General features: G+C 41.3%; 1 protein-coding gene across 5 annotated transcripts in view; it reads left to right on the forward strand.

Annotated features, from left to right (window-relative positions):
- The window catches only part of ZNF385D (zinc finger protein 385D), a 443,055-nt gene that overhangs the window by 288,946 nt on the left and 141,218 nt on the right, over positions 1 to 12,891 (forward strand). For all 5 annotated transcript variants that reach the window (XM_026841918.1, XM_026841921.1, XM_026841924.1 and 2 more), the window contains one exon: positions 9,574 to 9,716. In XM_026841918.1, the coding sequence (XP_026697719.1) occupies positions 9,574 to 9,716 (143 nt within the window). The remainder of the gene's footprint in view (positions 1 to 9,573; positions 9,717 to 12,891) is intronic.

The raw sequence follows: 12,891 nt of genomic DNA on the forward strand, positions 1-12,891 counted from the left end.
TTTTTTTTTTTTTTTTTTTTTTTTTTTTTTTGGCCTACTGGCAAACAAGATTCATTATGAATTAAAAATTTTAGCTGATATTGAGTTACCAAATGCAAGCTTCTTAGCATTTATAAGATAGAACATGAGCTCCCCACATATCCCTTCTCTTTTATACTTCAAAGTAGCCTGAATTAGTTTTCTTGAAAATTTTCTAGGAAAAAGAAAATTCCTTTTTTTGGCTCAGGTTCTCTAGGATATACTGTAATGCTTAGCGAGCTGTCAGATATTAGGATCCTATATAAATAATATTAATTATATTTTTTTAAGTTACCTAGAACTTAGCTTTTAAGGGGGAAACTAGTGGTGCATTCCCAGCTACTCTACTGAGCCACAACAGCTGAAATGTTCCCTGAGCTTCTGCCAAGGCAGAATGTATGTATTGTTTTGACCTCAAACAAGCTATCATTGGAAATATTGGGAGAGGTGTGAGATGGGGTGGAAAACTTGGGAGTATCCACATATTGCAGAAACCAAATTATGATCCTGAAATCAAACTTGAGGAAGGAAGAGAAACTGAATGTTACTTTAGGGTGTCTGATGTACTGAAAATGGCTGTACACATGGGCAGAAGGAAAGACTTTTAAAGTAATGAAGGACTGAAAATTGGAATTCTGCAGAGATTTATTTTTTCATTCGCTATTTATGATGGTAATAGTGATGGAAGAACTGCAAAAGATTTAGATTAATGGGGTATTAGTTCAGAGTTCCTGCCCAGTTTATATAACTCCAAGTTCCAAATGCATTGCAAAAAATTATCTACATTATTTGTATCTGCAAAATTTGAGCTGGATATTTCTTAGGAGAAGCTATTTGATAATAGATTTGGTGATTTCTGGAAACTAAACCTGCAGTTGAGTTTAAAGGACAGCGAATGAGAGTATTCATAAGGAAAGTCTATGCAGGGGAAGATGTACCATATCTTTCTCTATAGCCAAATCACATAATATAGCAATATGTGGTTGTCAAATTTTTGAGCTGTTTGTTAGGGGACCTGAGGGACAGGGATCTTGACCTCCTCCAGAAACATTAAGGAAACTTGTTATTTATTATCCTGTATATCAAAAGCACCCTGGTCTATCATGTCTTTTTTTTTTTTTTCTTTTTTTTTTTTCTCCTTTGTGCATATTCAGTCTTTGTGCTTCTCTCAATCCATTTTAGGCACACTACTTACAGCCTGATATTCTTTACCTAGCACTGATCTGAGGGATATTTCAGGTAAAAAGGGCACAAAAATTTGCATGGGAAACTTTATTATCAGAAAATACTATTTCATTGGAAGGAAAAATTTCCTAAAATTTTGTAAAGAATTGTGACAAAATGTATTTATGATAAGGTGAAAACTTCAGCATTTTTAAAGAAATATGGTTTCTTCTTTTAGGAATGACTTCTCATCTTAAAATCTGGTTTTAATTCCATAGTGAAATATGGTCTCTAAAGTCAAAACTAGGGGAAAAAACCCAAAATGGAGTGTGGCAAACAGGGCATGGTATGTCAGAAGGTTGTGGCACCTCAATTTGTGCAGGCAGGGTGAGCTGATGGGGCACAGTCCATCTCCTGGGTCTAGAACTTATCTGAGCTACTTTCATCTTATCATCCTCCATGAGGAGACTGAGCTATGGTCTCCACTCCCATCAAAACCACCACCAGAAAGAACGTGGTGACCCAGACAGAGCTGCCAGACAAACATGCAGTGGTCCAGGTCCCAGGCTGCAGGGAGTGCCTGAGCCTGTCAGTCCTGCCGGAGGGCAGCAGTTACAACACCTGTCTTCGTTGCGATCAGCTGGGTGACCTGCTCAGCCTGGTGGTAGAACTCAAAGAAGAGGTTGAAAGATTAAGAAGTATTAGGGAGTGTGAAAGGAAAATTGATTGGTGGAGTAACACCCTAGCACCCCTGAAGCAACAGGAGCAAATGGAGGCTCCAAACGAGGCAGGCAATCCCTCATCCTCTTGCTACCAGGCAGAAGGAGGGGCCCTAAGAGATGGGGGAGGCTGGAAATAGGTCCCTACTCAGGGAGGCAGGAAAATCCATTCTGAGGGGTGTTGAAGGACCAATATGCAGACCAGACCCACTTCATAGCGAAGTCTGCTGCCTCCCTGGGGCCCGAGTCAAGGACCTCATGGCAAAACTCCCCACTCTAGTGAGAGTCTAGTGAGACCCAAGGACTACTACCCTCTCTTAGATTTTCAGGTAGGTAGTGATGATATTAACCAGGACAAGTCCTAAAGCAAGGAAGAGAGATTTCAGGGCCTTGGGGAAACTGATTAAGGGGTCGGGGTCACAAATTATATTCTCCTCCATCCCTTCAGTTGTGGGGATAGATGAAGAAGACTGCAGGATAATTCAACAAATGAACCTGTGGCTCCAAGACTGGTGCTACCTTCAGGGCTTCGGATTTTTCAATCATGGGTTGGTATACAGGGCACCAGACCTTTTGGCATTAGATGAGATGCACCTGTCCAGAGGGAGAAGAGGATCTTGGGGCAGGAGTTAGCTGGACTCATTGACAGAGCTTTAAACTAGATTTGAGGGGGTAAGGGGGTAAAACACCATGACTGAAGTGCATGTATACCAATGCACACACATTGGGTAACAAACAGGAGGAACTTGAAGCCATGATGAAACAGGAAAATTATGATGTTGTGGCTATAACAGAAAAATGGTGGGATGTCTCCCATGACTGGAGTGTGCCAGTTGATGGCTACAAGCTCTTTAGGAGGGACAGACAATGATGGAGAGGTGGTGGGGTGGTGCTGTATGTTAGGGACTGTTACGATTACTTTGAGTACAAGTGTAGTGAAGACAGGGTGGAGTGTCTTTGCATTAGAATCAGTGGGAAGGCCAACAGTGAAGATGTTGCAGTAGGAGTCTACTATAGGCCACCCAACCAGGACAGAGAGATGGATGAAATATTCTATAGGCATTTAGGTAAAATCTCCCGATCGCTTGCCCTTGTTCGTGTGGGAGACTTTAACTTCCCAGACATCTGCTGGAAATACAACACAGCAGAGCGGGACCAGTCCCAGAGATTCCTGGAATGTGTGGCAGATAACTTCCTGATGCAGCTGGTGAGTGAACCAACCAGAGAAGATGCCCTGCTGGATCTCCTCTTTGTGAGCAGAGAAGGGCTGGTGGATAATGTGGCAGTTGGAAGCCAACTAGGGCACAGTGATCATGAAATAATAGAGTTCTCTATTCTTAGAGAGGCCAGGAGAGGGGGCAGCAGAACTGACATCCTGGACTTCCAAAGGGCTGACTTTGTCTTGTTTGGGCACCTGCTTGACAGGATCCCTTAGGAGACAGTCCTGGAGGGTATAGGGGTCCAGGAAGGCTGGGCGATCTTTAAGAAGAAAGTGTTAATGGCTCAGGAGCAGGCTGTCCCCAGGTGCTGTAAGAGAAGCTGGTGACAGAGAAGACCACCCTGGCTGAACAGGGAGCTTTGGCTGCAACTCAGGGAGAAAAGGAGAGTTTGCAGCCTTTGAAGAAGGGGCTAGTGACTCACAATGATTACGAAGATGCTGTGAGGCTATGCAGGGCAGAAATCAGGAGATCTAAAGACCAGCTAGAAATTAATCTGGCTTCAACAATCAAGGATAGCAAGAAATGTTCCTATACGTATAGAGGCAGCAAAAGAAAGACCAGAGAGAGCCTCCATCCCCTTCTGGACACAGGAGGAGACACGGTAACAAGTGATGAGGAAAAGGCTGAGGTTCTTAATGCCGCCTTTGCCTCAGTCTTTAATAACAAGACCAGTTATACTGAGGGAATCCAGCCTCCTCAGCCAGAAGACACAAACTGGGAGAGCGAACCCCCTGCAATCCAGGAGGAGACAGTCAGTGACCTACTGCATCACATAGACATGCACAAGTCTATGGGACCAGATGGGATATACCCGAGAGTGCTGAAGGAGCTGGCTGGGGTGCTCGCCAGGCCACTCTCTATCATTTACGAGCAGTCCTGGCTGACCGGGGAGGTCCCGACTGATTGGAAATTGGCCAATGTGACGCCCATCTATAAGAAGGGTCAGAAGGATGATCCAAGAAATTACAGGCCTGTCAGCTTGACTTCGGTGCTCAGGAAGCTGATGGAGCAGCTCATCCTGAGTTGCCATCATAAAACACGTGTGGGACAACCAGATACTCAGGCCCAGTCAGCATGGGTTTATGAAAGTCAGGTCCTGCTTGACAAACCTGATCTCCTTCTACAACAGGGCAACCCATTTTTTGGATGAGGGAAACACTGTGGATATTATTTACCTTGACTTCAGTAAGGCCTTTGACACAGCATTCTCTTGGTGAAACTGGCTGCTCGTGGCTTGGATGGGCACACGCTTTGTTGGTAAAAAAACTGGCTGGATGGTCGGGCCCAAAGGGTTGTGGTGAACAGAGTTAAATCCAGTTGGTGGCTGGTCACGAGTGGTGTCCCCCAGGGCTCGGTTTTGGGGCCACTCCTGTTGAACATCTTTATTGATGATCTGGACGAGGGATCGAGTGCACCCTCAGTCAGTTTGCAGGTGACACCCAGTTGGGTGGGAGTGTTGATCTGCTCGAGGGTAGGGAGGCTCTGCAGAGAGACCTGGACAGGCTGGAGCCATGGGCTGAGGCCAACTGGAGGAGTTTCCATAAGGCCAAATGCCGGGGGCTGCCCTTGGGCCACAACAACCCCCAGCAGCGCTACAGGCTTGGGGAGGAGTGGCTGGAGAGCTGCCAGTCAGAGAGGGACCTGGGGGTGTTGATTGACAGCCGGCTGAACAGGAGCCAGCAGTGTGCCCAGGTGGCCAAGAAGGCCAATGGCATCCTGGCTTGTGTCAGCAATAGCGTGGCCAGCAGGGACAGGGAAGGGATCTGACCCCTGTACTCAGCACTGGTGAGGCCGCCCCTCGATTCCTGTGTTCAGTTTTGGGCCCCTCACTACAAAAAGGACATGGAATGACTCGAGCGTGTCCAGAGAAGGGCAACGAAGCTGGTGCAGAGTCTGGAGCACAGGTCGTACGGGGAGCGGCTGAGGGAACTGGGGGTGTTTAGTCTGGAGAAGAGGAGGCTGAGGGGAGACCTCATCACTCTCTACAGCTACCTGAAAGGAGGTTGCAGAGAGCTGGGGATGAGTCTCTTTAACCAAGTAACAAGTGATAGGACAAGAGGGAATGGCCTCAAGTTGCACCAGGGAAGGTTTAGACTGGATATTAGGAAGCATTTCTTTCCAGAAGGGGTTGTTAGGGGTTGGAATGGGCTGCCCAGGGAGGTGGTGGAGTCCCCATCCCTGGAGGTGTTTGAGAGTTGGGTCGACACAGCGCTGAGGGATCTGGTGTAGTTGGGAACTGTCAGTGTGAGGTTAATGGTTGGACTGGATGATCCTCAAGGTCTTTTCCAACCTAGATGATTCTGTGATTCTGTAATATTTACTCAGGTTCCAACTCAAGTAAAATGTGACAATTCCTGGTGGAATGGACAGTTTGCAGCTGAACCTGCAGGAATCACCTCTTCATCTGAATGTTTCTTTTGTTTTCCCTTGGTTCTGGGCACAGGCTAGAAAGGTAGCAATGAAGCTCATGTCACCAGAGGTTTTTGAAGAATGTTTGATTGGGTTATGCCACAAAGAGTATGAACCTCATGTTGCATATGTGGCTTTGTACCACCTAGGCTGTCTGTGCTCAGAGCATAAGGCTGTATTGCCAAATGGATTACCTAGTGGTAGGCCAAAATGTCTAGTCCCAGCTGGAGATACAAAAGTACATCCAGGTTTACACCTTGATTGCTACTGGTGGAGTTCTCAAAAACTGTCTCAGTGAGATACAGGAAGGGGCAAAGATTTGTGGCAAGCTTTCCTTCAAACATGTTTGCTCATGCTTACCTTGGATGTATTGCCACTGCTTCTGGCCAAGAGATTATCTTGCCTGTGCTTCAAATTGCCTGAAAATTGAAGAAATGAATGATTACTTCTATCTTGATTAAAATGCTAGCTAATTAAGCTTCTAGGTTTTATTTTTCCTGTGCTTCCTATTACAATGAAAATTAAGATAAAAACATTGACATGAATTTCCCAAATGTCTAGAGTATTAATCTCCCATTTAGTACCTGAATGGGCTGGAAAGTCTCTTTCTCTTTAGAAAGACATTAGACTGTAACATCACGAACTTGTAACGCTGGAATTAGTAAATATATTAGTATCCTTCTGTTTTAAGAAATTGTAGCATGCTACATGTAATTGTAGCATGAAATGTAACTTTAGACCTGTACTGCCCTACATTTTGGGGGGACTGTTATGTCTCTGAAGTCAGGCCATGCATGCACCTGTTTTTTTGGCAAAAAATGTCTATATGAACTTCAGGTAATAATACAGAGCATCCAGCACAGGATGTGGACAAAGCCTGTCTAGTGGCTTGAGATGTTATCCTAGCTTTACTGGTCAAAGTGGAACTGCAAACCTTGCTGGTAGGAAGTCTGTGGAAGGGCTGACATTGAGCCTTTGTTGTTTGTTGATCAGCAGTGTTGCATCTGCACAGGGAAAGCTATGGAGGTCTTTCTGTGGAATCTTATCATACAGAACAATAAATCAGTCATAAACAATCTTTATGGCTCCTTTTTAGTTGTCCAGTGTTCAGTAACACTGCAGTAATATTGGATAACTAAAAAGGACCTATGTCTTGCTGTAATAATTTTCTAAATGTGCTGTTATCACACATAGCACCACTTATTTACAAAATAAGGTCTACTTTATGAGTTTTAGTGCATCTCTCTTTCTTTGCCTTCAGTTTAGCTTTCTTGGTTCTCATGTTTTCCTTCTGTCACCATTTCTGCCCTTGATATTGCCTTCTTTACAATAACTTATTTACAGGTGCTCTTCAAGAATTCATCCCAGTGGGCTTCTACCCCTCTCCATCCCTCTGCTAGTGGATTAGGTGGGAAATAGTTAACATTTACATTCCCAAATGTTTATCCAAAGGTTTTTCATTAAAGCTGAGTCACAAAAATGGTTGCCATTGCTTCAGGTTTTCTGTTGCTGATTCTAGACTACAGTTCTGCACATGTAAAATGGAAATAGAAGCTAATTTTTGCAGCCATAAACATTAGAAAATTTCTTTCAAGCAAAAGCTCAAATTTCATGATACCTGTCACATGCTCCATCATTAAGAGACATGTCTGACACTATTGCAAAAACAGAGAGCAGCTGTGCTCCTGAACATACTCATTTTCTGTGCCACTGTAGCCAGGACTGTGGTAGATTTTAAACTCTGTTCCAGAGCCTCTGAGTCCTAGCCAAGGTCCTACAGAGCTGGCTGAATTTTTCCTTTTAAAGCATGTTCTTGTCCCCGGATGACTTTGTGCATCACTGTCTGGCAGTAACAGGTGGGTGGGTGCCTATAGTCATGACACAGGAAAGGATCACAGGATAGAAATATTTCATCCTTTGTGCCATGGTATCCTAGAAGAGTGTGGGAGAGCAATGCTTTCCTTTAGGTAATCCCATCCTGTGAGGCTCTCCTCCATAGCACTGAGATAATAAACTCGACTAGCTGGGTCCCCAAGCGTAGGTGATATTTCTCAGTCCAGTTTGCATTTGCATGTGTGAGTTGTAGGATGTTTAGTCAGCTTCAGATTATTTGCTGTTGTCAGGCAAATGATCACCTTGGCACTCTGCACGATTCTGTACAATCTCAGGTGCAACCTGGAGAATTCTTAGTAAGGTTTTTTATTATTAGGAGTGACTTTTTCCTTTCCCAGTCTGTAAAAGCTTTACATGAGAAAAATTAAGTCATTCCAGCATCTAAAAAAAAAAATGTTTTTATGGTTTTTCCTATTCAGAGGGAGTAAGATTAGCCTGTTTAACACTACCTTATCATCATTCTGACCTGTTAAATTTATTTTTACACTGTTTTTGTAATAATTCCATGGGAATGTAGCAATTGCCAAACCAATGGCAATCATAAAATACTTGATGTTTCTATGCTGGTGAGCTATGAAAAGCAGAGCTGCTTGCCCTTTGCTTTTCTGTGTTCCATATCCTTAGCTGCTGCATTCAAAGGGTGATTTAGTACACTCTTACACTGAGGTAAATGTAGGAATTACTCCAAAAATGGCAGTAACTCTAGGGCAAAAACTAGCGTGAGATCAGAGTGAACCCTAATTCAATCCCTTTGGTTTACTAGCAAGTAATGTTTTTCTTTCAACTATTCTTAGTGAAATTCTTCACAGAGATGCTGAAAGTTAGCAAAAAAATACTGTCTTTGAAAATTTGGCTCCATCTGATTTTATACCTAGAAGCAGAACTGTGAATGATCTACTACAACTAGTTAATTAAGTCCTGTGTTGTTGGTCCTCAATTAGGCGCATTAAATTACAAACCTTGTTAGCAGATTTGCTGGCCAAATATGGAGAGATTCCGTATATCATTTTGACTACTTTATATTTGGGCTCTTAAAGAATGTATGCAGCTTGTCTAATGAAGTGTCTGTATGTGCAAGAGGAAGAAAAGAAACAGATTTCGGATCTCTCCCTCTGTTGGTCTGTCTCCGTTCAATGAGTGGGGTAAAACTCCCCTTAACGTTTTTTTAAAATGTTTCCTGGACTCTTTACCAGCAGGTTTTTACAGTCTGTTGCCTGCCTCTCGGATTAGAAGAACACTGGCATATTTTAACAGTTTCCTAGGATCCAAATAGTCTTTAATTAACAGGGAATTGATGTTTTGGAGTGCAACCAAAACATGGAAGACATTGGAAACAGAGAACAGGCTTGGATCCTTCCAGCTTTTATCTGACTGTGGCAAGGGACAAACAAATAAGTAAAATAGGGTCCACTGCAAACAGGTAGCACCTTATTGGTATGCAGGGGGATTTCTTTCTTCATTTGCATTGTGTTCCCACATGGTGGTGATTGGTGGCGTTAGCCAGGAAGAGCTTTCTGCTGCACCCTGTCTGAATCAGCTCCACCCCTTGCAAGAGCAGAAAGTGTTCATCGGTAATTTCCCACTAACAGAATTTCGGTGGCTGCTGAAATTGGTCTTAGTCTAGTTTGTATTGATCAACTCTTGAGGAAGCAAGGTATGTTGTGTTTGTGAGGTTTATGTTAACTCTGAAGCTGTAAACTCCATGAGTGAGCATTTAATTAAAAAAATCAAGTCTGCAAATGACATAACTTTTGCTGAGCTGAACATCTAGTTTTTCTTCTGGAGCAGTGTGCCTGTGGAGGGGTGGGCCACAGGGTTGGGACGAAACACTGAAATTATGGCAGAATGAGACTATCTGAAGTTTTAAACCTAAGTCAGACATACGCTGAAATATTGTTCTGGATAATCCAGGGAGATAAATGGTTTATTAGCTAATTTCAAATAATGATATATTGATATCAAGCAATTACTGGCAAGGAAATATAACCAACAGTCACTGAGTCAGCTGTACTCTTTTTTAGTAATGCAGTAATTTGTGGACAAATAAAAATGTATTTGTTGAATTGAATATTGGCTTTTTATTGGTGCTTTTTTTTTCCCCTCCTAGTCATAGTACTTGCTGAATGCCTTCTGTCTCTTTTTATACCTAGGTGGTACATGCCAGAGCCCTGCTCTTCCAGCCCTAGTGCGTCCTCCTGCTCCACCTTTGCAGCCGTCGCTGGATATTAAACCATTTCTTCCGTTTCCTCTGGACACTGCCGCAGCAGTCAATCTCTTCCCTAACTTCAATGCAGTAAGTACACTCCTAACAGTTACTGTCCACCTCCGTGAGCCACAGTTTCCATGGAAGATTCAAGAGGGCACAAAGTAGAATTTTATGTGCTCAATTAAACCTGGAATATCCTCTCCCTTACTGAGGGCCAAATAGCTCTTTCAGACACACTGGTATGCCATAAATTAAAGCCTAGCTGAGCGTTAGCCAGAAGTAATGTAGAAGGAAAAAATTATATGATCCCAAGTGACATGCAACAAAGTTGCAGGCCATATTCAGTCTCAGGGCTTGTGAGTTTCCCACTAATTTGACGTGCAAAGTTTCACTATCTTACAGTTTGTTGCAACTCTCAGAACAATAGCATTCTACACACCATCTGCAACAGACTTTCTGAAAAATACTTAAAATTTATGAATTGGAGAGGCTAAAAAAGATAAAACTGTCAGGAAATTAAAGTAAGAGAAAGAACAGCTTTAGCTGGTAAATGAGCTATTCACTGACAAACAATCCAGTGTATTTTCTTCAGGTTAGGGTATTTTATTTCTCACACTTCAGGTTAAAACAAGGTTAGATTTTTATTTTTTTTTTTTTACTTATTATCTGTGACTATAGAAATCTTATTCCTTCTAAGATATTTTCATTGTTTTACTGATATATATCATGAATGTTTCAATTTTTCTGTTTCTTGATGAGATATTTAATGCTCTAAAAGAAAAAAAAAAGTCTAAATTTGTTTTATGTTAATTTTGAGTTTATAGAATTATGTCACTTTTTAATTTGGATGTGCTCTGGGAAGTTCTTTTCCTTATTTACATATACTAGATAGAGGAAAAAAAATAAGAATGTGTATACTTACCTTTGTGACACACAGAGGGGTGAAAAGTGCCATGCCAAAACAATTAGATACAAAAATCTTAATTACAGTAATTAAGAGTAGTAGAAGAACATGCCCATTCTAGAAGCAATTTGTAGTAATCAATACCAAATTTCCATAATTAAGTGTTCATTTATTTACCTTTTATAGATGTTCATTTTGCTTTAAAGCATTTAAAATTAATTAATTGTCAATGATATTTATTTATGCAGTCTTAAATTTAAGCAATTCACAGTATTGGTAGAGATCAGAGAAGCTATAAGCTGCAAGTCTTAAAATACTCAGAAACAATATGTCAAAGAATTATCATTACTAAGACACTTTTTCAAATTTTAAAATATATATAGATTTGCAGCAATATTTAAAAAGTGCTGGTTTTAACCAAGTTGCTGATAGCTTGATATGGATAAACAATTAGACTTGTTTGGTATGCTTCAGCTTTTTTTCTTACCATTTTTGCTTTGTGATCATTGTATTTAATACAGTAGGCCAGCTGAATTTTTAGAAATTATCTGTTAGACTTTCTGTTTTTCCAGGATTTTCCATAGTTCAGTCTTCAAATCGTTTTGCTAATTGTTTAACTCCGTTTAATTCAAATACAATTTTAATGATGAATTTTACTAAATAATTGTTAATCTTGTGTTGTTCCATGGATTTGCAGTGTCTTTTTACAAAGACTAATTTTTATAGTCTAATTATTTTGAGGGAGAGGTGGAGGCAGATGTACTTACATTAATTTGGAAGAAAGTAAAAATAGACTCCTATCAAAACCCTGTGATTCCCAAACATCATCTTAGTAGTATATTGTTTGATACAAGCACTGTAGTTGGACTTTACAGACTCCTCATCTTTTCAATTTTTCAGTAAACTTAGCCTAGGTTTCAAGAATGAGACTAGCAGCCCTTTTTAACAGCACTCTGAAGTTTGTTCCCGTGCGAAGTACTGCTTCCTGTGATGTGTGGCCATCTGCCAAATCTACCGTTGCTGAATATGTCAGTCCTGAGTATAAGGATGCTGTTATCAGAGCTGCTGTCACCTGCCTTGCTGCTCCATCATCTTTTCCTTGCAACATGACCTTTGCCTTTTCATCATGTGTGCTGACATGTAGCATCATCCTCATGTTCCCATTTTCTTTCTGAACAGTATGTTATTGAATGCTGTTATGTGTAGTGGATATGCCAGAGCTAGTTAATGGCATCCTCCAAACGTGTAGGCTAGCTGAGAAGTTCTGCATATTTTCAGAAATTCATTACAAGCTGACAAATCTTTTGGGGACACACCAGCTGCTGCTGAGCATTATCAAGCCTAAGGAGAAGGTAACCCACAGGTCATATTAGACTTTAAATGGTATGTCTGACAAGGGCTTTAAGTATGTGAAAACAAGTATTTGACCAATAAATGTTCTTTGTAAATATGCATGCTCGTGAATGATTGGAGCTGTTGATAATGCTTTATAGTCATTGACTTCATTGACAATCCTACACAGTATCGGCAGAGAAGCATTTATGTTCTTTGCTAAACCAAGGTCAAGCAGGTGGTCAGTAAAAGACCCAGAACTCTGAACACCTGAACTGGATATTCTTCTCTTGCTGTTGATAAATTAGCTTTACCCTTGACTGTGACATCAAGGTCATAGATTGTCTTAGGAAATGGATTTCTAAAGATCTTGACCCTCACACAATTCCACAGAAGCTAATGAGTTTGGCAGCATGTCTGTGCTGATTCCCAAGAGGCTAGAATGAATTCCAGAGTTTTGGCCATTCACTGGACACTTTTCAACAGCCTTCACTTGAGAAGAGCATGATCAAGGAGAAAATTGAGTAAAAATTCAGTCATGTTCAGGGAAAAGAAGTGATCTCTGGTTATGGCAATACTAACTCAGGAGTTTGGTTGTGATAGGCATAGGCATCTCAGCTAATCAGATTAGTTTCTCTAATCTGAGATCTCTGATCTGAGATCTCCAGATAATGGAGAAAAGTAAGTGGAGAAAAATACAGAGAAGTAGGTTGCAGTGTGCAAACATCCTCTATGTCTGTTTTGGCATGAGGTGAAGAGAACCGTAGAAATTCCTATTAATCTCTGCTGACTATGAGAGTCTGGCTCAGCTGCATCTACATTTGGTTAGATGAGTTCCACATTATGGGACAGGTCATAAGCTATTCACAGCTGATATATTAAATTTCAATCAAAAATCAGATGACAGAAGTGCTGACATTGTATTTTATGTTTACAGAGGAATGGTCCCATTTATCAAGCAGGTATGCTTCTAATTTTAACCAAAGACAGTCTTAAGGAAATTTGAGGATTCAGATGAACTGGATA

The sequence above is a fragment of the Athene cunicularia genome (assembly GCF_003259725.1).
Source record: "Athene cunicularia isolate RWA chromosome 2 unlocalized genomic scaffold, athCun1 chr2_part1, whole genome shotgun sequence".
NCBI lineage: Eukaryota > Metazoa > Chordata > Aves > Strigiformes > Strigidae > Athene > Athene cunicularia.